The 23,810-nt window shown below is 47.6% G+C and overlaps 8 protein-coding genes across 8 annotated transcripts; 5 read left to right on the forward strand and 3 right to left on the reverse strand.

Annotated features, from left to right (window-relative positions):
* Positions 1–444: 444 nt before the first annotated feature.
* Positions 445–2,474, reverse strand: PAAG_05909 (pre-mRNA-splicing factor sap114; the record flags this gene model as incomplete). Its single annotated transcript, XM_002792075.2, has 3 exons — positions 445–2,135; positions 2,230–2,283; positions 2,372–2,474. 3 exons carry the CDS (start codon positions 2,472–2,474, stop codon positions 445–447), a joined length of 1,848 nt encoding a protein of 615 aa, XP_002792121.1.
* An 859-nt stretch (positions 2,475–3,333) lies between these two features.
* On the forward strand, positions 3,334–6,510 carry PAAG_05910 (dolichyl-phosphate-mannose-protein mannosyltransferase; the record flags this gene model as incomplete). Its single annotated transcript, XM_015845721.1, has 5 exons — positions 3,334–3,602; positions 3,697–3,986; positions 4,054–4,337; positions 4,407–5,867; positions 5,968–6,510. The coding sequence occupies 5 exons, from the start codon at positions 3,334–3,336 to the stop codon at positions 6,508–6,510; spliced, it is 2,847 nt and encodes a 948-aa protein (XP_015699947.1).
* A 560-nt stretch (positions 6,511–7,070) lies between these two features.
* Positions 7,071–7,690, reverse strand: PAAG_05911 (hypothetical protein; the record flags this gene model as incomplete). Its single annotated transcript, XM_002792077.2, has 3 exons — positions 7,071–7,112; positions 7,189–7,434; positions 7,538–7,690. 3 exons carry the CDS (start codon positions 7,688–7,690, stop codon positions 7,071–7,073), a joined length of 441 nt encoding a protein of 146 aa, XP_002792123.1.
* A 654-nt stretch (positions 7,691–8,344) lies between these two features.
* On the forward strand, positions 8,345–10,343 carry PAAG_05912 (palmitoyltransferase erf2; the record flags this gene model as incomplete). Its single annotated transcript, XM_002792078.1, has 3 exons — positions 8,345–9,345; positions 9,400–9,508; positions 9,576–10,343. 3 exons carry the CDS (start codon positions 8,345–8,347, stop codon positions 10,341–10,343), a joined length of 1,878 nt encoding a protein of 625 aa, XP_002792124.1.
* Positions 10,344–11,548: 1,205 nt separating this feature from the next.
* Positions 11,549–14,204, forward strand: PAAG_05913 (hypothetical protein; the record flags this gene model as incomplete). The annotated part of the gene is made up of 4 exons (XM_002792079.2): positions 11,549–12,602; positions 12,673–13,049; positions 13,133–13,332; positions 13,397–14,204. The coding sequence occupies 4 exons, from the start codon at positions 11,549–11,551 to the stop codon at positions 14,202–14,204; spliced, it is 2,439 nt and encodes an 812-aa protein (XP_002792125.2).
* A 958-nt stretch (positions 14,205–15,162) lies between these two features.
* Positions 15,163–17,672, forward strand: PAAG_05914 (hypothetical protein; the record flags this gene model as incomplete). The annotated part of the gene is made up of 4 exons (XM_015845722.1): positions 15,163–15,302; positions 15,409–16,078; positions 16,154–16,761; positions 16,922–17,672. 4 exons carry the CDS (start codon positions 15,163–15,165, stop codon positions 17,670–17,672), a joined length of 2,169 nt encoding a protein of 722 aa, XP_015699948.1.
* A 327-nt stretch (positions 17,673–17,999) lies between these two features.
* Positions 18,000–19,707, reverse strand: PAAG_05915 (glycerol kinase; the record flags this gene model as incomplete). Its single annotated transcript, XM_002792081.2, has 3 exons — positions 18,000–18,239; positions 18,313–19,468; positions 19,571–19,707. The coding sequence occupies 3 exons, from the start codon at positions 19,705–19,707 to the stop codon at positions 18,000–18,002; spliced, it is 1,533 nt and encodes a 510-aa protein (XP_002792127.1).
* Positions 19,708–20,862: 1,155 nt separating this feature from the next.
* PAAG_05916 (aquaporin-7) lies at positions 20,863–22,093 on the forward strand (the record flags this gene model as incomplete). The annotated part of the gene is made up of 3 exons (XM_015845723.1): positions 20,863–21,167; positions 21,278–21,818; positions 21,926–22,093. 3 exons carry the CDS (start codon positions 20,863–20,865, stop codon positions 22,091–22,093), a joined length of 1,014 nt encoding a protein of 337 aa, XP_015699949.1.
* Between the last annotated feature and the right edge of the window lie 1,717 nt (positions 22,094–23,810).

Genomic DNA, 23,810 nt, shown 5'->3' on the forward strand with positions numbered 1-23,810 from the left:
TTCCCTATTTTGTTCACTGGGCTCTCCCTTGCTAATTTTTATTTTCTATTTGCTATTTTAGAGAATAGAAGGAAGATTGTGAAAAGAAAGCGGCATATTCATGACTCGAGTAATTTGAAGACTAAACTTTTATTCTGGTTCTGGCCATTTTGGAACAGTTCTCTTCTTGTACTACATAGAGATTGATGAAAGCTTTTGTTGCCTGTAGATAGCCTATTTGGAGGGAAAAGGTGTTTGATTTAATGTGTTCGGTAAGCCTTGAAACAAGTTTATGTCCGATCGTAATATGCCTGAAAATTAAGATCCGTACGGGAAAGAGTACAATAGAAGAGGTAATATGAAAAAACCCCACCAGAACACCATACAGATATAGCCACTTTAAAAGCAGTAAAAAGAACCGAGAATCCATATCAAGAATACCCTGCCCATCCCCATTCCCACGACTCACTGCTTAAACTTCTGGTGAATATGCCTAATCTGCTCTTCGATATTAACGCTCTGTCCCGGAGGCGGAGGACCACCGGGCGGTGGGTGACCAGGAATATACGGCCCCTGTCCCTGGTGCTGTGCCTGTCCATCTAGTCCCTGACTCTGTCCTGGCGCCAGTTCATAACCAGGGATACCGGGTGGCATCCCCGCAATCCCCATCCCAGTTGCAGCACGCTTCGGCCTCGCCTCCTCATCCGGATCTAGTGCACCCTCCCCACCAGCACCAGCACCAGCACCAGCGCCCTGTTGCCCGCCATCGGCACCTACGTTATCCAGAGCGCTAAGAGCTGGATCGAACACATCCGTCCGCTGACTAGCTAATCGCTTCAGGTTATTAAAGACATCCGCCGTTGATAGGTTCGTGGTTGCATAGCGCGCTTCGGCCTTTGCACGCTGTTCCTTCCACCGCGGGTCCTGCAGCTCGATGCGCATGTGGTGGTCGATTTCGTTAATGGGGATTTCCTGCCGGCAATTGGGGCATATGGTTGTGGCGGCGGCAGCGGTGGTGTTGAGACGTTTGGCTTGTGCGCGGGGCACGTAGTCGGAGCGAATGCGCATTGTTTGTTGTGTGGAGCCGGGGATTGGGGTGGAGATGGCGCATGCGGCGGCTTGGGCGGCCTGGGCGCGTTCGCGGTCTTGTTGGCGTTCGCGGATGCGGTCTTCTTCTTCAGATGCGGCTACGGTAGCGGCATTGGGGACCGGAAGGGGGGTTGTTGGGGTTGAGATTGGTGCGAGTGATTGCGTTGCGTGGTCTGCTGGCGTTGATACGGAGCTGGGATGCTGGGGTTGTACGCCGTGTGGTTGTGGGGAGGGGGCGGCTGAGGGGTGTTGTGGTTGAGGGGTCGGACCTTGAGAGGCGTTATAGTAGGTTGTTTCTTCTTCTGTAGGCATGGCTTCCTCGATTCGTCTGTTATGAGGTTGTAGAGACATCATTGCTTTTTGCTCTAGCGATGCAGTCTGGAGGTCATTTAGGGAAGTTGGGGGTGGGAGTTCTGCATGGTCATCTGCCTCGGTGAAAATAACGGTCTCCGCCACGACGAAGTCATGCCAGTCTATTTGTGCGTATTCGATCCTTTCCTGCTCCTCTTTCTCCTCCTTCTTTTGCTTCTGTTGCTCCTGATATTTAACCCATTCTGCGCGTTGCTTCGCTCGATCAAGAACGTGATATTTATCCTTAACGTTTCGCTCCAACTCTGACAATCGTCTCGACGTCGAATTAGGACCATCTGTCTCGCCGACTTGAAGGAGGGCCGTGTATTGGTCTACAAGCCGCGTGAAGAACTGATATAGACTGTGCTGCGGTCGGAGGAAGTCAAACTGGAAGTTTCTCATTTCGCGCTGGGACAGGGCGGTCATGAACGATTTCCCTCGCTTGGCGACAAACAGGGCAGTCAGTTTGACGACGTCAAGGTCCAGAGCATTGATGTTCGGCATACGCGCAGAGAAATGATAGTCTGGGGGTTGAGCAGGACCCTTTGGTTTCTCAGGCTCCGGTGCCGCCCCCTCCCCAACTCGACCAGCAGAAACCGCAGTCCCTCTACCGGCCCTTATTTCGCTAAGGCGCCACGCATAAAACGCAGAGTATGCATCGTTTGCGCTCAAAAAGGAGAATTTAGGATTGGACCTTTCTTTTTCGCGTACTCGATCTGAGAAAAGCAAGATGAATGAGCCTCTGTTGGTTTGCGCAGGAAGACAGTTGAAACCGTTTTGGACCTTATATAAATGTGGAGGTAAGCTTACCTTCAAAAACAGGTCCATTACGGGCGACGAATCCAGCGGTCTTCTCGATAATAGCTATGAAAGATGTAAGTTATACATCCAAATATGGCTCTATGTTCAGCCCTCGGGTTCAGCTCTGGTAGTCTAGGTGTGAAGTACTGACTTCTAATGTCCCTGGGAGGCAGAACAACGCCCTCGGGAGCTTTGTTCAGCTCTTCAAGAAGTTCTGGTATCGCAGCAGTTCCATTTGTAGCAGACGGGGTCATTTTTAACTATCCCTTGTTGCTGGCAGACGGTTTTGTTGGCTGATGCTCAGTTGGTTGCGGCGAGAATTTTGATTTGATATCAATTTGAACATTTGAAGACGCCCGCCAAAGGATACCGCGCTAAGCTCTTTTAGGCGTATCGTTTCACACGTGACCTCAATACCGCACTAGTCTCAAATAGGCAGTTCACCACGACGTTCTTTTTCTTCTGAAATATTTTCAAAAAATCGGAGAGGTTCAGATGAAAAAAAATCTAACATTCTAAAAAAAAGATGTAAGTGGACCATATCATGTATCAGGCGACCTTCTTTTGACTCTGTTGAGGAACTGAGGAACCCCCAAAGCTTTAATTTCCACGGCCGCACCTTGTTCCCTGGCTCGCCGTTTCAAACGCTTAAATAACTTAGCGGGCAACGAGAAACATCTGGCCACAAGGTTTCAAGGTTACAAGCACCACCTTGAGTTCAACGACCTCCTGAATTTCCCCCCCCCCCCCCCCCCCAAAGTGGTAAAAAGTTTCATGTTTTTTGAACTCTTTTTATTTGCTGTCCATGGCAACGTTTCTCTATCCACATCTTCTTCCCCTGTGATGGAGACAGTTTCCTCTCTTCACTAAATACTCTCGTTAATATCCCCCTTCGATTCTTGCGGTGTGAGACTGTCTGCTAGTCGTTGTTTGGGCTCTATCACCACCCGTTCCCCTTTTTCGTCCATGATTTTTCCCAAGCGTCGCGTCCAGCAAAAACCTCACAATTGTTTCTTACTTTCCTTTTTCTAAGCTTATTTTATCTGATCCTTCAAGGGACAGAGCCTTATTACCTATTTAAAACCCACTTTCTTTCTCCCGTTGTGGTTGAAGATGACCTCCAAGTCGCCCAGAGGCGGGCTGGGGGTGGAACCTCACACGCGCAAAGGCCGTTCTCCCTCCCGATCCCCCAATTCTAAGAGCAGGAAGAAGGCAGCGGCATCGAAGAATTCCCACTACGGCTCTGAAGGAGTTTCAGATCATGATGTGCTTCAACTACCGGTCTCCGATTACAAAATTATGCTCCGGTTGACAGCGCTGGCCTTCGTGGTGCGACTATTCAGGATCTACCAGCCGACAAGTGTTGTGTTTGATGAAGTGCAGTTCGTGATTTCCGATTTCCGATTCCCCTCCCCTTATCGACTATGTGGAATAATATCTCCTGGATGCTAACTTCTGTGTCAATGTTGCCAATAGCTTCGGTGGGTTTGCGACGAAGTATATCAAGGGCAAATTCTTCATGGACGTGCACCCACCGCTGGCTAAAATGCTTATTGCCCTTGTCGGATACTTGGCCGGATTTCGTGGTGACTTCGACTTTAAAAATATTGGGAAAGATTACTTGGAACCGGGCGTTCCGTACGTGGCTATGCGCATGTTACCCGCCTTAATGGGTATAATGGCTGTTCCGACGATGTTCCTTACTCTGAAAGCATATGGCTGCCGAACTTCTACAGCTTCAATGGGCGCATTGCTTATTACATTCGGTAAGAGTTTGTATCTGTATGCGATGAAACGAAACGCAGAATTCTGACGAGTGTGTCCCAATAACAGAAAACGCACTGACGACCCAGTCCCGGTTTATCCTTCTCGATTCACCTCTGATCTTTTTTACCGCCCTTACCTCACTCGCCTTTACAAACTTTACAAACCAGCATGAGCAAGGGCCTTCAAAGGCATTCGAAGCATCATGGTGGTTTTGGCTCATTCTTACAGGCATCTTCTTGGGCGCCACTCTTAGTGTAAAGTGGGTGGGTCTTTTTACCATCGCCTGGGTGGGAAGTTTGACAATCCTTCAGCTCTGGGTTCTGCTTGGAGATACCAGAACAGTCACTGTCGTAAGTCAAAACATGTTTCTGGAAGTCAAAACCTGGATTCCTTGTTTACTAACAGTGACCCAAAACTAGCGTATCTGGTTTAAACACTTTTTTGCGAGAGTACTCTGTCTCATCGTTCTCCCAGTTGCGTTCTATGTGGCCATGTTTCAGATTCACTTCATATGCTTGGTCAACCCTGGTGATGGAGATGGTTTTATGTCTTCCGAATTCCAGTCGACCCTCAACTCCAAAGCAATGGAGGATGTTCCAGCTGATGTAGCCTTTGGCTCAAGAGTCTCTATCCGCCATTACAATACTCAGGGCGGGTATTTGCATTCACATTCTTCTATGTATCCCGCGGGCAGCAAGCAACAGCAAGTCACTCTGTACCCCCACCAGGATGACAATAACCTCTGGATCATTGAGAACAACACCCAGCCGTTGGGCGACTACGGGGAAGTTCAGGGCCCAACCGCCTGGGATAACATAACCGCTAGCAACATTATAGACGGATCAGTTATCAAGGTTTACCACCTCTCTACGAACCGAAGACTTCATTCCCATGACGTTCGCCCTCCCGTAACAGACGCTGATTGGCAGAACGAGGTATCTGCGTATGGTTACGAAGGGTTTCCTGGTGATGCAAATGACCTTTTCCGCGTTGAGATTGTCAAATCGATGTCCGACGGCGACGAAGCCAAGAAACGACTCCGCACAATCCAGACAAAGTTCAGGCTCATCCACCATATGACCGGATGCGTACTATTTTCACACAAGGTGAAGCTTCCACAATGGGGATTTGAACAGCAAGAAGTCACATGCGCCAAAGGCGGGACTCTCCCCAATAGCATTTGGTACATTGAGGGAAATGACCATCCAATGCTCGGACCAGACGCCGAGAAAGTCAACTACAAGAGGCCTGGGTTCTTTAGCAAGTTCTGGGAATTGCAGAAGGTTATGTGGAGGACAAACGCTGGCCTCGTCGAATCCCACGCGTGGGATTCCAGACCTCCCTCCTGGCCGACACTTTCACGAGGTATCAATTTCTGGAGCAGAGACTACCGCCAGGTTTACCTAATTGGTAACCCCCTTATTTGGTGGTCTTCAACCCTTGCAATACTGTTTTACGTCATCTTCAAAGGTCTTGCTACTCTGCGCTGGCAACGAGGTTGCGATGATTATAAGAATGTGAACTTCAAACGCTTCGATTATGAGCTTGGACAAACTGTCCTTGGATGGGCTTTCCACTACTTCCCATTCTATCTCATGGCACGCCAGCTGTTCCTCCACCATTATTTACCAGCGCTCTACTTTGCCATCCTTGCGTTCTGCCAGATTGTCGATTATGGGGTAAACAGGGTCACCTTGACGGGGTTCAGAAGCAAACCTGTACTCGGGAAGATATTCATGTTTCTCTTTGTTACGCTATCGATTGTTGTTTTCGCCCTTTTCTCGCCATTGATCTACGGCAACCCTTGGACCAAGGCTGCGTGCGGTAGAGTCAAGCTTCTCGACACGTGGGATTTCGATTGCAACCTTTTCCACGACAAGGTAAGTCTCCCAGAAATGCCGCCCTCCTCGTCGCGGAGCTCCATGATACGAATTTTCCATCTCTATTTTATTTAGCCAAACGGCTGCTGACTTGGTTTAGCTGTCTCAATATGAGACACCAATCGACTTTGTCAATGACGCTGAACAACTTGCTTCCCCAACTTCTGCTCCCCAGGGGCAGGAGCAAGAAGAAGAGCTGCTGCCACTACCAGCGCAACAACAGGAGCAAAATGGTAACTCAGGTGAAGTACCAGACAATGCAATGGTGACTTCCGCCCAAACGATGGAACATACCAATTCCCATGTCGTGGAATATCGTGACCAGGACGGAAATATCTTGAACGACGAGCAGGTAGCGTTGCTGCAAAAGGAGGGTCACGTCTCGTTTGAAACCAAATACGAAACACGGACGAGATTAATTGATGCACAGGGCCACGGGGTGGGCCGGGAACCTCCTGCACCTCAACACCCTGATGCTGAGGGGCAGAATCCTGAAACGTCTAGCAAGGGCGACACTGGCGAGTTGCCGAATAACAAGCCTGCACGCGAACTTAGTGATGAGAAGTTTGTGGAGACGGATGCAGGTAAGCCCAAGCCTGCAAGTGAAGGGCATGAGGCTACGAAGAGGGATGATGGAAATTGATGAGCGTTTTTGTGGTTTGTTTTCTTTCTCACCACCCAACCCCCTCCCCCTTTGTTTTTGGCCTTGATTTCTGAGATCATTTAGATGGGACATTATTATATAATGTGTGTTCTTTTGTCCTCTTTTTCTTTCAAAAACAAGATGTGTGAAACCAAATTTTGACCGTATTCAGAAGGAAGAAATATGTTATAACACTATTCTCCTTTCCTTTGGTTTTTAAATTCTTAAATTCGTGTATTTTGATTTAATTTTCTTCTTTCTATTCGATTCGAGGCCCTTGAATATTCGGTATAATGAAAAAGAGACAGGACACCGATGACATGGCGGATACAGGATGGTGTGGAGTATAGGGAAGGCACAAAGCCAAAACCTGGGTTGAATAGGATAATTGTGTGAAAAAATATCAAAAATACTTATATACACTGGACATTTCTGCATTCTTTGTCTTAGAAATATACTCAGGATTGCCCACAACCATCTCCTCTCTCTCTTTGAACTAGTACCAAATACAGATTTAGTTTCGTTTTAAGAGCGAAATTGGCAGTTGATGGCGTCTTGTCTCAAAGTTCCTTGCCATACTTGTTGAATCGATCATGGAGATCCTGCAACGAACGATGATAGTTAGCCACTTATCCAAAGGGTCATCTCGTGAAGTTAGAGAAAAAGGACAAATCTCACCTTTGGCAAGGTCACGTTGGGAATGACAACCTCATTCAGAGCGCTGGGGGCGTTCTTGAGAGGCTTCGAGACGTCGCCGTAGGGGTGATATTGGTATTTGAAATTGGTCTTGGACTCATCGTCCTGTTCCCATGGCATAGTGCCTTCGCCAATGCGAATGTTGCTCTCCGAAGTGGAAGTTGTGGGAGAGCTGCCCAGGTACCAGCCAGCAAAACCGAAAGCACCGACCATGACAGTTAGAAGGACCTATACATTATCCAGAAGCCAAGAGGGACGAATTGTTAGTCATTACGCCCACCTCAAGAACCCTAAGACCACTAATTAGATAAGGGAGAGAGGAGCCACATACGTAGAGCTCGGGGTCTCTCTTCGGGGCCGTGTCAAGACCGGCTTCCTGCACCTTGGATGTGACGCGGCGGATTGGAGTGGAGGTGGCGGGCCGTCTGAGGAAAGACTGTCTCAGCGCTGCCCGGCGAGCGAAGGTTGTGGAGATGTATGACATGCTGGGATGACATATATTACCCCAATGACGGACGTATGGAGCCTATTAAAAGTGGGTTTTATAGGAAAATGAGACGTGGGGAGCGTGCGCAATTGAATGATATCAATGGGTTGAATCGGTCTGTCAATTCGAGCTTGTTTAGAGACTTTGGATCGGACGACGTTGGTTTAATCGGCTTAGGTAATGGGTTAATGTGGCTGAAATAGAGGCTTCTCATGTAGATCACATGACACTGTGGCTCATGAACTTTAAACGGTTGGAACTGCAATCACGTGAATACACCGCCTGTCCGGATTGGGCGATAGGAGATCTCAGATCAATGCACGACGACGACGACGACGACGACTGCGACAACAGAGAACAACCGTAGTTAAGAATGAATAAGGAGTGTGTATAAGCTTGTGGTTGTCATTCGCTCTCTTTCTATCCATGGCCTTCTCCTCTTGCGTCGTGTGATTTTGGCCACTGAGCCCTGTCTTCCGCCGTTCTTTTATTCCCTATCCATCTCCGAGCCACGGACGAGGCTTGCTGGCTCATAGAGCCCCTGGCTGGATATTATCCCAGCCTCCTCACGCATTTCATATTCTCTGGCGCTAACTACGATAACAGCCTACATCTATTTTTACCATTGAATTATTTTAGAACACTGCTACAATGGCCCCCAGTCGACCAAATTCTGACGCTTTCAATACTCCATCCACTCTCCCTAGTAATAGTGCTGCCGATCCACCCAGACCCGTTTCCTACATCTCCACCCATATGACAGATATAGCCTCAGAAGACGGTGATGCTTCACCACCCCACACGGCGATTTCTTCCCAGCCAACATGGTCACAACCACCAAACTCACGTCGCGGTCCTCCGCCCGCCAGAAATTCAATGGCTGCTGCCTCCAATCAGGGCATCAGTCGACCTCAGAGCTCCTCGAGTCGAATAAGTAGAACTCACATCCCCTCGTTGACTGCACATGGGTTTTTCCGTCCCATGAGTTCCCAGAGATTACAAGCACAACGCAGTTGGAGACCCGCGAACAACAACCATGTTGCTCCAGTCTCAAATGAAGATGGAATGAGTGATGTGGGCAGCCAGAACCGAAGGAGCTTGCTATCAAACCATACAGTGCTTCATGGACCTTCGTCTCAAGATAACGAATTCCCCCCTCCATCACGAGGCACCGAATTTACGGACCCCGTTATGCCAGACCGTGGAACGTCAAATGCAAGCCCAACGGGGAATACAACGGTGCGAAGTCTTGGTGAGAGCGTGAGGTTACTTCGGGACAGGTCGCAGCAAGTCGCACCGTCACACCTCAACTTGGGGAAAAATTATAAACCCACTAGCTCCCAAGAAACTCCTCAGAAATCACCCTTGTCCTTTCGTTCTGGGTTTTTGATGCCTGGCAAAAGTGATGGACATGATCGGCGCGACTCGAGGAATCATGAAAGATTGTCCTCAGCCGCGTCCACCCCTGGATCCACACCGATGAAGGCATTCAAGTCTGAGCCAACAGCAAACTTGGGAAAGAATTATGAGTATTTTGCTGGAAACACTATTTTCTGCGGTGGAGGCAGATTCCAGAATTCTAGGGATAAGCCATTCAATGTTGCGACTGGAATTTTGGTGGTTGTTCCTGCTGGTCTATTCTTCGGATTTTCGTAAGTAAGAGGTGGTGCTTTGGGGTTTAAGATAGCTGCTAACTTTGAATCCAGGGCTCCATGGCTATGGCGCAATGCTTCACCCGCAATACCTATTCTTTTCGGCTACGTTTTCTTCATTTGCTTTTCGTCGTTTATTCATGCTTCAGCTGTTGATCCAGGGGTAAGGGTCCACCATTTCTCGCTCCAATCGTTAATCTAACATATCCAAACTAACATATAATGTTCAGATTATTCCACGAAACTTAAACCCTATGCTTCCAGCTGATCCAGGCGAGGATCCGTTGACTCTTGGCCCGCCTTCCAATGACTGGGTTATGATCAAGCTCGCAACGTCAGATGTAGCAGCCATGGATGTGCCAGTGAAGTATTGCAGAACTTGCAATATCTGGCGGCCGCCACGCTGTTATCACTGTCGAGTTTGCGACAACTGCGTCGAAACCCTAGATCACCATTGCGTTTGGCTTAATAATTGCGTCGGACGCCGCAACTACCGTTATTTCTTCACCTTCGTCAGCTCCAGCACGATTTTGGCGCTCTTTCTGATGGGAGTCAGTCTGGGACATGTCCTTGGCTACCGCAACAAAGAGGGCATCTCGTTCGGTAAAGCTATCAATGAATGCCGCGTTCCCTTTGTCATGTTTATATACGGTCTTCTCGCAGCACCCTACCCCGCTTCGCTCTGGGCATATCACTTCTTTCTAATGGGTAGAGGAGAAACTACAAGAGAATACCTAAATTCTCACAAGTTCTCCAAAGAAGATCGACACCGACCATTCACACAGGGTAATGTCCTCCGGAATTGGATTGCGGTTCTTTTGCGACCCCGGACCCCATCCTATGTCCAATTCAAGAAAAGGTACCAGCAAGGAGACCAGCGCCTTTCTGCTGTCAAGCGCAAGCACAAAGCAGCTGACCTGGAGGCCCAGCCTGAAGGAGGAATGGAAATGCACAACGTACACAATGGAACACCCTCGAGTAAACCGGCTGATGCTTGAGTTTGAGCTATCGGTTCTCGGATTTAGCCTTTTTTTTTTTCTTTTTCTTTTTCTTTTTTTTTTTTCCTCTCTTCATTTGATTTTCATTCATTAATTTCTCGGTCCTATTCTCACAAATCCGCGATACACACGTAATGTCACGTTAACCGACTGTTTCCTTTTCTCTCTTCTCTCTTGTTTTATTATTACATGTCATTGTTTCCCCCCCTTTCTGATTCCCCACTTTGTTTGATTGTAATTTTATTGTGTCCTGACTTCTTTCTGTCTTCGATTCACTGGTCTTAATTTTCGTTGACCAGCCCCCGGCTTCCCAGTGTATTACCTTCCATTGCTTCTTCAATTGGGTTTTTTCTGAAGGTCGATATGAGCGAGATGTTTAATGGCGTTTACATAAGAGTTGAAAAATCGGTCATCATACCCGTCTGGCTTGATCTAAGCCTGCTCTTGGCTTAACTTAGAATTCCGGGGTTAATTCTCTGTACTTTGATTCCAACCTGCGGACGTTTACAAGGTTCAGGTTCGGAGACTTCCTTCTTTGTTCCCTCCCCTTTCAAATTAAATTCTTATTTGGAGCGCTTGGTTTTGCTTCTTTTGGAGCTCAAAACACCTCCTGGGACCTACATCAAGTATTTGTCAATCAATATTGATAGAGTTGCTTTTGCGATTTTCGAATTGTTATGTATATCAAGAATATCTCTAGACCAAAAGCTATTCGTACTAAGTATTCCAAACATCTGCCTATAATTTTGTGAAAGAAAGAAACAACAGCTCTCTTGAAAACGAAAAGACGGAAAAACACACCAGCCGGTATAAACGCACAAGAGAAGAGGGAAGACGGGATATTGTCGGGAATCGTAATATATGCATGGACCCCTCACCAACCAACTTGAAACTTCCGCATCTCCTATATTTAGTCAACAACTTAACATTCGAACAACTTTCTTTACTCCACTTCGTTCCATTACTCATGCTAACAACCAATGCGCTTCAACTCTTTAACTTCTACGCGTAAACTCTGTTTATTTACATTCAGAAGTCTTCCCTTTGGCGCCGCAGTCCAACCCTGATACTTTCGAACTCCCAAGCCCCAAACGCGCCAACACAGTTGTCCAAAACACAACCCGCGCCCAAAAAGTGCTCCTCCTATCCTTCTTTCCTGACGCTATTCCAACTGCAAATTCCCAAGAAAAGGGAAAAATAAAACAATGGCGCGTTCTTCGCAGTCATCCGCAGTAGCCCCGTCTTCCTCTTCCACTCCCTCCTCAAGGCCACGGTCTGATACCGGCCTAACTATAGAGATTTCCGCGGATGAACACCTGCTGACGCCCCCGACGAGCCAGTCGGAAACATCCAGCAGGAGTGGCGGTGCAATGGATGTGGAAGAAAAAGATGGTGAGGAGGTTGTTAGTGAAGAGAAAATTTCTCGACGCGTCACGCGTTCGTCATTAGTGAATGAGGAAAATAACATGGTCAGGGAGGAGATGGCGGCTAAAGGAGATGATGCTAAGGAAGTTACGTTTCATCCCTTGCGTTCGAATCCACCGGAAGTGGATGGAGGGTTACCTACATCCGAGGGAGCAAGGGGAAATATGGAGATGGAGCATCAATTGGACAAAAATGAAGAAGGGAAAGATGCAAGGCGAGCCAAGAAGAGACAAAACAGTGAGAGTGGGTCACGGAGACGCTCGTCGCGTTTGGCTCTATTGGAGAAAATTAGCGAAGTGGTTAGCAAGGTTTCAACGGTGCTCGGGAAGAGGTCCAGGGAGGATGTGACGAAGGAAAAAAATAAACTGGAGATTATTAATCGGAGGGCTAGTTTGCGGCCGAGGAATGTTGCGCGGGAAGAGCGGGTTCCTTCAACTACCTCTACGGCTGTTGCTACTACTGATGGTCCTGTTACGAAGAAGCGGCGGGTTTCTAAAGGAGATGCAGTGGCCTTGAACAAGAAGGCATCTGCTACTTCAACTACTGTAACAGAACAGAAGCCGGCAACTGTTACCTATAAGAGAAAGAAATGGCTTTCCCATGGTCTGTATGCGGGTCAGGACCGGTACTTCGATCCCAGGCTTACGGATGAGAAGAATCGGATTAAGTTTGGGAAGAAGAATGAGGAGGAGCGAAATAAATTGTTTCCCTTGCCTATGTTTGCGGGTGAAAGGTTGATTGAAGACGGGAGAGATTTCAAGCTGCCATTTGATATCTTCTCTCCGCTGCCACCGGGTCAGCCGAAACCTGATGAGTGGCGGAAGACGAATAAGAGTACGAACTAACTCTGCCTCCGTTTCTCTCCATTTTTACTTTACAAGACCGGTTACTGACTGAGTGATAGATGTATTTGTCGGAGACGCAGCTTGTATATGGAAGGCTAACAAGCTTGGCGAGTGCTCTACATGCATGTGCACCCCCGAGAACGGATGTGATGAGAACTGCCAGAATCGTTGCATGTTTTACGAATGTGATGATAATAACTGTAAGCTTGGGGCAGAGCTGTGTCGCAATCGCAGTTTTGAAGATCTACGCCAGCGCATCAAGGCGGGTGGTAAGTATAACATTGGTGTTGAAGTCATCAAGACGGCGGATCGTGGATATGGGGTACGCAGCAATAGGACCTTTGAGCCTAATCAGATCATTGTCGAATATACGGGGGAGATTGTTACACAGAAGGAGTGCGAGAGGAGGATGAGGACTGTGTATAAGAATAATGAGGTTTGTGCTGTTTTGTGTCCTCTAATCTCGGGACGAGATGAGAAAAGGGGACGTGTAAAAAGCTAACTTTTGGGTTTCGTCAGTGCTATTATCTTATGTACTTTGATCAGAACATGATAATTGATGCGACTCGAGGCTCCATTGCCCGATTCGTTAATCATTCTTGTGAACCCAATTGTGAAATGGAGAAATGGACTGTTGCCGGAAAGCCACGCATGGCCCTTTTTGCTGGCAAGAATGGGATTACGACCGGGGAAGAACTGACTTATGACTACAATTTCGAGTAAGCATCTGCCCATTCAATAATCCCACTGTGCTAGTTTACTAATGGAGGAAACCCTTACCAGCCCATATTCCCAAAAGAATGTCCAGGAATGTCGCTGCGGAGCAGAAACATGTCGTGGTGTTTTGGGCCCCAAATCCAAAGACTCGAACAAGTCCCGCAGCGTAAAGCAAGAAAATACGAAACAATCCAAAAATGCAAAGAAGAAAGCTGTGTCATCGAAGTCTGGTCCAACTTTAATAGGGAAGAAACGGAAACAAGAAACCGCTCTAGATGAATCGTCTACTTCGCGCCTGAACAAACGGAGGAGGATTCTCAAACAGACATCAAAAGCTTTTAATGCTGGAATCAAGAAAGCTGTAGCTGGCGCTCGCTTAGCAGCTAATTCAAGCACAAAAGCGAAGGTGAGGGGGAAAGCGAAAGCCAAATCCAAAATCAATGCTATCACAACCGTGAAAGCCAAAACGGCTCCAGTTAAGAAAACCAAGGACAGTTCACCATCAAAAACTACGACTAAAGGCACAAATGCACGTCGGGGGGGCCGGAAATCCAAGATTCAAGCTGAGACGGAAACTTCTGTCCGGACGCAGAGAGATCGCACGAAACTCAACCGACCGTCGAAGAAGCTCAATTCCATTGCTGTCTCACGAACCACAAGCAGGACTCCAGCGATCATGAGGCGGTTCCTTGAAGCCGGAAAACTAACTACGGGATATGAAATAGACAGGACTTTAACTGCTGATAAGCCAGGCTCTAAACGAGTCGTGGCGAAGAGAAGATATATCAATAACAACACCAGCAAACAGTCTAAGATTAAAAGAACTGTGACAGGTGTCGTTGGGACAGTGAAACGGGGTAGGTCTTCTGTTTGAATTGAATTGATAAATGTCGTGCGTGGAGAACTTATGACATGTTCCTTGTATCTCTTCATTTTGTCATTGCCTACGTCCGTGCTGTTTGAGCTTTGTTTTCTTTCCAGGTTCATTGCTTTCTTCTTTTCAGGCGCGGGGATATCGAATATTGCTTCCTGGGTTGAGTATTTCGTTTAATCCCCTGCTTCTAAGTCCCCGGTTTCCTAACTCTGTGGGTCAAAATTACCAGGTGATGCCTTCATTTCAATGACTTTATGAAAGGCAAAGCCGTTCCTTTTTGGTATTTTCATTGGCTTTGGTATACAGTTCCATCGTGCAGAGGTGGCATATTTCCGGTCGTCTATTATTCCTTGGAAGCTTTGGACGCACAGCGGGTTTCCCCTACAAATGTCGTGAATGTCTCTGGAGCAGCAAGTTTCGAGCTTGTCGTGTCGCATTGATTTGGATATCCCTACCTCCCGGTGAATCCGTAAGGCTCATTTTGTGCCAATGTTATGGACAAGAAAATGTCCCATGGTAAACAACTAAACCTGATGAAATAACTATGAGATAAGTATTTTGGAACGATTGGTAAAATTGAACAGTGTATTGTTTTGAATATATTTGACAATCCGTCCTATTCGCCGGCAACGACCAATTAAATACGCATGGCCCATTCTCAAAGCCACCCCTTCGCGAGGCTCTGTTCCACCGTTCCGGTGCTTGAGTCCGGAATCATACGCTTGTCGGTAGAAGACTGACCCACGGTTTGAACCTTGTGGAAAATCACGGAGAGACTTTATTATATATTCCTATATCTAAGGGCCATCCCGCCTGGCTTGTTTTTCTTTCATATTATTTCTTCACCGAGTCCCGCTCAAAAGAAAGCTTGTAATAACTACCAATGCATTATTGCTTTGTGCAGGATACGCGTATCTACCCTACGGATTGAATCAAAATTCAACAGAGGCAAAATGAAATGGAGAACACCGTTGATCCACGACCACTTCTTAAATCTGTATCGGAAGGCGGATGTCCTGATGATTACCGTGGCGAGAGTGTCCAAGAAGAACAAACCCGCGGGTCTGCAAGAAAAAGAAAGAGAACTGTCCTGACAACGTACGCGAGTTGAGATTTTTTTCTTTTTTGTCTTTAAATCTTTGATGCCTCGGGGCTTATTTAAGAAGCTAACCACACGATACCCCCATTCTGTTGTTTTATCCAGTAGCTGTGAGCTATGTCGCCAACGGAAAGTTAGATGCGACCGCGGTGAACCCAGTTGCGGCTGGTGCACCCGTAATGGCCGCGAGAGCGTCTACAGAGACAAAATGCTACCCACGTTTCGGGTCTTGCACACCCGTGAGCTCGAGTTGAAGGTGAATACGCTAGAAGCCATGTTAGAAATGCTGGGACGTCGGCTGGAGCTCCACATATCCGAGCATGAAACTGAACGGGGCTCCCGGCAACCTCCTCCCCCCGATCAGGTGGTGGCAGATCAGCAAGGATTTGCCACTGCCTCCGAGCCCCGTCGCTCAGATCTCAGTGAGACCTTGTCACAGGACCCGTCGGCCAGTATAGTTGAAGCAGCGTCGGAGAGAGTGCAGCGTTTTCGTCCTTCGGCATTGATTTCAGTTCAGTCTTTGGTTAATGTGAATGCAACAGAGAGTGCAAACGAGCCCGCTTCTTCTGAGATGATAGAATCAAGCTCTGAAGGAGCGCGTGAGACTATGTCTGAGCTGCATTTGCCCTCACGGGATACTCTATATGTGATTGTAGACCTGTTCTTCAAGCATGTTAATCCTTGGTGTCCCATTCTTGAGCGGGCGGCAACGGTTGAGAAAGTTTTTAGAGCTCCCGTATGTGATGAAGCCGACCTCGTCCTTCTGTATGCAATTGTCCGTGTAACCTTGAAGTTCTACAAGGACCCGGGTTTAACACATAGTTGGCGCGAGAAATTCCCTACTATCTAGAAACAGAAGATTTTGCTCTATGCGTTCGAACACACAAGTATCAGCGCACTTCAGGCTCTGACGATTCTGGCGCTGGACTTGCTTGGCATGTCATATGGTCCTCAGAGCTGTACTATATTGAGCATGATAGTAAGAAATGTCATGCAGCTCGGGCTTGGGGTGGAAACTGCAGTAGCTCTTGGGCAGCCAAGTCATGAATCGCCGGGCACGTTGCACCAATTTATGCAGCCTCCATCAACCCCGTGGGTTGAGAATGAAGGACGCAGACGTCTGTTTTGGATGACCTTCATCTTGTATCGATATGCTTGTGTCGATATGGGATCCGACTCTATCCTCGATATACAGCAGACAGACCGGCAGTTACCGTGCCGGTATGATTTATTTTCAAAAAACCAGCCCGTTGAAACCAGACGGTTTATTGGCCCCGAGAGACCAGAAATTACCATAAACCGTCCGGAGAACCTTGGTAGCTTCTCCTACCATTGCGAAGTCCTACGGATCCTCAACCGTATCCACAAATTCCTGCGTACTCCCATTGATATTGGCTACTCTGTTGATGTGGATAATTGGCAAGCTACGTTTCGCGATCTGGACCAAGAGCTTGACAGGTGGCTATACAATCTACCGGATGACTATGGCCGCATTTCTCAACTTTGTCATTCAAGTCCAACCAGCAGGATATCTAACTGGATCATACTGCACGCAGCTTTTATAACTTGTGTTTTACGGCTACACACTTGCACTGCCTATCCTACAATTCGCTCACAGATATTTTTTCCCCTCGTTTGCTGCGATGCAGAGGTGCATTGCCGCAGTCGAGAGTTTACTTGAGATTGTGCAGGATGTTGTTAATACCGCCATGCTGGATCTCCTAGGTCCTCATTTTGCTTTCTCGCTTTGGGTGTCAGCGAGAGTATTGGTATTAGATGCCTCTGTTTCAAATACCGACGTTAATTCGAACGTTTGGTTTTTCATCTCAACCCTTGATAAAATGGGACAGCATTGGGGAGTGGCTAAGAAATATGCCAAAGTACTAGAGAATATTTTAGAAGAAGCCCAAGAAGCGAAACGCGTCGCGGCTATGACCCAAGCTACAGCTATCAACTCTCAATCTCCTCCGCTATTGGCGCCGAAATCCCCTGCGGAAATGCGAGAGTATGCCTCCTCTTCTCTCGGGTATCCCCAATCGCTAAAGAGAGTTCAACTAATCCTTCTTCATAGAAGCGCCTACGAACTAAGCATTATCTTATTTCAACGCTATTCATCAGGAGTTCATCCGCCATCCGTCAAAACCGTCACACCAAACGAACTTGAGTGCTACGAAGTCTTCGACTTTTTCAATTACCCACCTCCACCCGTGCCGGTCGCACACCAGGCATCTTCGCTTACCACCAACACCGGCTCAGAGACACCAGCAAGTAACGGTGCCGAGGGCTGGACGCGAGTGAAAACCCACATTGTGTCTACGAATTTCACATACGTTCGTTCGGATTCCGAATTTCAGTCGCTGCAGGGCTAAAAAGAAGAATTGAGCCTAGAAGTTCTGCTGCGTTGATCATGTACTTTACATATATGTATGTATGTATGTATGTATGTATGTAGAAATACAACGTGTATTATAGTATGAAAATTTGAATTACCAAAGGACAGTTATATGAAGTAGTATATCCGACTACTGACGTAATAGTTTCGAGGGTTACACGCTTTGTGTAATGAAGAAAGATGACAGTTATGGTATCTTGAGCTCTCTGCATGCATAGATGTATACATGCACCAACAGAAGTGGCGGAAGACTTTTCACCCAGGGGGGATCTCAAATCCAGCAGAAAACCTCCCGGAAATGCTTTCAATTAGCCCAACCTTTGCACATTTGGACAGCCTTCTCCCATTTCGAAAATCGACTTGTAGCCTGTTCCTTGGGAATGGCCGGCGTGAAAACAGTCCGGCCTTCGGTATTCACGGTAGCTAATTCTTCAAGTCCGTGCCAGATGCCAATCGCCAGACCTGCTGCAATTGCAGCACCGAGAGCGGTGGTTTCTCGCATTGCGGGCCGGTGGACGGGAATGGAAATGATGTCAGATTGGGTCTATTGAGCAGATTACACGACGTGTTAATGTTATCTTCTGTCATTGTTTGACTCTGTATTTGGTGAGACTCACCTGCATAGTCAAATCACTATTACACATGCCCCCGTCAACAGCTAATTCTGTCAATTTTTGGCCGCTATCCTTCTCCATGGCGTCAAGGATAGCCTTTGTTTGGAAACATGTTGCCTCAAGCGTCGCGCGGGCCACATGTCCACGCTGTGTGTAGGTAGTGATTCCAAACATCGTGCCGCGTGCGTCATCCATCCAGTATGGTGCGAACAAACCGCTAAAAGCAGTTACAAACACAAGACCACCACTATCTTCGACTGTCTCTGCCAGAGCACTGATGTCACTGGATTTGTCGATGAAGCCGAAGTTGTTCACTAAGAATTTCACGCTAGATCCGCCAACAGCAATGCTCCCTTCGAGCGCATACATTACTTTCCCATTGAAGTCATAGGCGACAGTAGTTAATAGGCCGTGTTTGGATATTACGGGGGTTTCACCTATGTTGTATAGCAAGAAGCATCCTGTACCATATGTGTTTTTCGCAAGGCCTGGAGTGAAGCCCTTTTGGCCAACAAGGGCTGCAGACTGGTCACCTAGACAGCCTGTAATAGGGAGCCCCCTCAGGGCAGTGGATGCTAGAGAGCCGTATCCTTCTGGGTCTGACGAGTGGATGATTTTGGGAAGATGAACTTTATCCCTGTCGAGACGGAAGAATTCGATAAGATGGTCGTCATACTGGAGGGTTTTGATGTTCATAAACATTGTTCGTGACGCATTTGAAGCATCAGTGACATAGATATCCCTCTTTGTCCCGCCATTGAGCCTGTAGACGAGCCAAGTGTCAACGGTCCCAAAGGCAAGCTCGCCCTTTTCATAGGCTTCTTTGACCTTGCGAACATTCTCGATCATCCAGAGTAGCTTGCCAACAGATGGATATGTCGATAATGGAAGACCACAAAGGTCCTGCAGCTCATTCGCCCCGAGGCGATTCTTCAGCTTGCGAACCAGCGTCTGGGTGCGCGTGTCTGTCCATACAATCGCGTTGTAGAGTGGCTCCCCGGTCTTTCTATCCCACACCACGGTGGTCTCTCGCTGATTCGTAATGCCAATTGCTTTTATAGATTGGATGCTATGGCCCTGACTTTCGAAAGAAGCAACGGCACCGTCTATGCATTTCTCGACCGACCCAACTATTTCCAGGGGGTCATGTTCGTGCCAGCTATCAAATCGATTATCACTATGTGTTTCTTCCAGGCAGAAGAGCTATGGCAATAACAAATTTTTCATGATGATTGACAATCAATTTGATAAGTATGCTCACCCAGGCTGAGAATATATCTGTCGGAACTCGAGTTGATGCGACGCAACGACCTCCCCCGCAGGGCTAAATATGAGGAATCTCGAGCTTGTCGTTCCCTGGTCGATAGAACCCACGAATGATTCATTGGCGCTCCCCATGGTGAATGCTGGTGAGTTTGCGGCAAATAGGGAGTGGCAATTCTAAACGATGTTTTGGTTTGCGATGCTTCAACCCGGCGTAGAATTTCTTTCTATAGCGGAGACAGACGAACAGCAGCTATTCGTACTCCCTTGTATACGTCTGGAAAACATAATCTGTTCCAGGGCAGCTCATGCTGGGAGCATCTCCTCACTACGGCCATCTGCTAGTTTTGCGGGGGTTGGTCCAGGGAATATAGTCAGTTCTTTGACCCATCGACCAGTAAAGCATAACCAAGTCGTAGGGGCAGTTGGTTATTCAACTCAGTTACGGTAACTTAAAATCGCAACCCCAAACTCAACCTCCACAGGTGAAGGAGAAAGACTACACTGCCACGATATGACTCCAGACGCGGGGATTTCTCAACCCAACTTCCCCCCCCCCCCCCCCCCCCTCGGTTTACCACGTTCATGTTTTGCTGTCACACAGCGTCGTATTGACGGATGTGCCAATACGTGCTACAGCTGACAATCTGCAATTTCACTACCGCATTCGGGCCAGGCTGCTTCGGCTCTCATCCCCGTCCTCATATCGTGCGTGACTGGAGTCTGGCCAAACAGCCTGCTGTGTGGGTGAATGCTGACAGGAGAACAATACATCTTGCAACCTCGGGTTACCCGCTGCCTGAATGAACCTGTCGGACGTCGCCGTTGGGTCTCATCCAAGTCGGCGGTCGACCGACTGATACCAACGCATGTCTCCCACTGCCAGCGAGTATTCCGTCCATTGCAGGTAGGGATGTTACCAGTTATCCCTTTTTCTGGGGAATGCATGAGACAGGATCTGGTTGTAAGGCCAAGAGGAGGGAGTTCTACAATAATTGGCCGAAGTGCGCAGGATTGGCTGTGAGTTCCGCAACCCTGTCCCGGCGGGTGGAGAGTGTTGGGCGTATTGACCTTGCTAGGCTATCCGTCGCATCCAACTCTTAAACAATATTGGAGAAGATAGTATTCCAGATTCCTCTCATTCATGTACGTCTATCTATAAGTATGACACTCCACCCCATGGGGGGAATAGACTGACAAGCAACCCCACCAAGCTCGATCGATGGGTACCCCCTCATCTCTTCCGATCCCCATACCTGATCGACATTGAATCCAATCAAGGGTGCCACAATGGCACTGGAGACCCCAAGGCAACTCTCAGGTCCTGGCATTGTCGATAAGAGTCAGTGTACCGGAGAAATTCGAAATGGGTCTGATGTGCATGACAAATCCACGCTGGATACAGAAACTCAGGATATGGCAGCCCCCCAAACGGAGAAGCCTTTATGGTGTCGAATTCGGCATAAACTGCGCGAGCCTTTCTCCGAGTTCGTTGGTGTTTTTATCATCGTTCTTTTTGGAGATGGATCTGTGGCTCAGGTCATTCTAAGTCATGAAAAGAAGGGTAGTTATCAGTCGATCAGTTGGGGCTGGGGGTGAGTGACCGCACCCATCCTCCAATTCTTTAAACTGCTTTATAACTGCACATGAAGATAAAGGAAAGGGGAACGAATACAACGATGGCGGTAATTGACACAAATGGTAGGCTTGGTGTGATGCTCGGGGTCTACTGCTCTGGCATTTCAGGGGCTCATCTGAACCCAGCAGTCACACTCGCAAACTGCATATTTCGCAGATTCCCTTGGAGAAAGTTCCCCATATATGCAATCGCACAGATACTTGGCGGATTCGTTGCCTCTGGAGTCGTCTATGGCAACTACATACATGCCATCGACGCTTTCGAAGGAGGAGTCGGCATTCGCACCGTCGGCCTTGATACCTCTTCTGCGGGCATCTTCTGCACATACCCAGCCGAATTCATGAACAAAACAGGCCAGGTTTTCTCGGAAATCCTTGCCAGCGCAATCCTCATGTTCTGCATCTTTGCTCTGCTTGACAATGACAATAATGGCGCCGGCAACCTGACACCGTTGGGCTTGTTCTTTGTGATCTTTGGCATTGGAGCTTGTTTCGGTTGGGAAACCGGATACGCGATCAATCTTGCGCGAGATTTTGGGCCACGGCTGATGTCTTACTTCTTGGGGTATGGGCATGAAGTGTGGTCTGCTGGGAATTATTACTTTTGGGTACGCCTCCAATTTATACCACTCCGATGGGATCTATTACTACTCTTCTCAATTCCCTTGTATTTAGTCACAATCTCCAACCTTTTAACCTCTCCTTCACTTCCTAGGTCCCAATGGTTGCGCCATTTATCGGGTGTGCGTTGGGTGGGTTTCTATACGACCTGCTCCTGTACGCAGGCCCAAGCCCAGTCAATACGCCGTGGATGGGACTGGATCGTCTGCTAAGACCCACGCCTATGGTATGGTCAAATACTAAAACGGATACTTATGTTTAGCGATTGGGAGGCGGCTATGAGCCATTATTATGTGGTTTTTTATTTCGTTTCTATGTGGGGAGCTGAGCGTGTTGGCTTGGTGAGCGTGTGAGAGTCAGTATTGCAAGCAAAAATAACAAAAACAAAACATAGGGACTGTTTGAAATGAGGCGCATGAAGGTATCTTTTTTTCCTTTCCTCTCCCCTCCCAGAGATGTATATATTGGAAACGATCAACATCCGTTATGTATATATATATATATTTACACGCATGCATGAAAACAATGACAAGAAAATTACCACGTATGATATTGTTATGTGAGATCTGGTTGTGGCTTTGCAAATATACATAAACATACATATATATATTGGTGCTATCAGACCATCAACAAGGGATGACCTTCACTCTGGGACACTTTTACCATCAGCGCGTATGATACAGAGAAAAAAGGGCGGGTTGTAAGGGGAGCTCGACATCCAAACTAAATCACTCCAACTTTCTTGGAGATGTAGCTATACGACCTCCCGGCATTGCTTGGAAATCAACAATGTATTTCGACCCCAAAAAAAAGAGACACGTTCCGAGATTGGAGTTCGGCAAAGTTCTCCTCATCATCTGCTGTGGAAGCAAGGCTAATAAGATGTGATGTACGTACATACAACGATCCATAATAGTAGTGTCCCTTCAAGCAACCTTTGCTTCACCGGAGGGTTTGCTAAGTACCCCCTTGTATTGCGATTCTGGGGTGACGGGGGGGGCGCAGTGGGATTATACGGTTTCTCCGCAATGCAAGTCCGGATACGACGATGATATGGCCCCGAGCACTGACATTTCGATGTTACATGGATTTGACAGGAGACCTCATCCGTTTCAAAACCATCCATGGGAGTGCAGGAGAACCGCAGAGTCGGGATTTAACCGCATGAGTTACCGCATCACATCAGCCGCACAGCAAAAGTTCCCTTTCAAGAGAATTTAAGGAGAAACGAAGCGAGAAACGAAGCTCAGGGATGGAAGTCCTTGGAAGGCAAGTTATGATTGATTGACCTTGGAGGAATCGTCATCCTTTCACATGCCCATGATGACGATTCCTGCCAGTTGTTCTGCAGGTTTCCGCAGACCTCCCCCCGCATCAACCTTGGACGTTTCTCAGGTTCAGCCGAGTTCACCGAGACACTCTTTGGTCTGTCTGCCAATGCCTAGATACAAGCGCCAATTTGCGAGGATAGCTTCAGCTGCACTTCGGCTCATGTCCGCCGAGCTGCATAGGAACTAATCTTGATACGGCAGTAGGCTACATCGCCAACCAGCCCAACTGTCAATCTATCTGTGCCTTAAAATAACGGTTGGCGGTTGTTTTCGATTCTCTTCATTTGACCCTTGGCAGTTCAAAAGCGAATCATTGAATGGATTCTGGCTGTGCTGTGCCGTGATATTGACTGACTATTTGCTTGGGCTTTCACTGCCTTTCAGTCAGCCACTGGTTGACTAGATATTCATGAAGGGGCAAAGGGATTGAAAACATGCACATGAAAATTTATTTCTTCGAAAACACTCCCCGGTCAATGCATACCAGCATATTCCTTATTAACTACTGACTGCCCTGCCCTTGTAGAGGATGCTTGACTTGTTTGGTGTTGTCATCAGTAGCGGAGAACGGGCGTCAGTATCTATGGAGTCAAAATACGGAGATGCCTTAGCCTTTTCTCTTCTTCAATGATATCCAATTTCTTGTTT

This window comes from Paracoccidioides lutzii, assembly GCF_000150705.2.
Source record: "Paracoccidioides lutzii Pb01 unplaced genomic scaffold supercont2.16, whole genome shotgun sequence".
Lineage (NCBI taxonomy): Eukaryota > Fungi > Ascomycota > Eurotiomycetes > Onygenales > Ajellomycetaceae > Paracoccidioides > Paracoccidioides lutzii.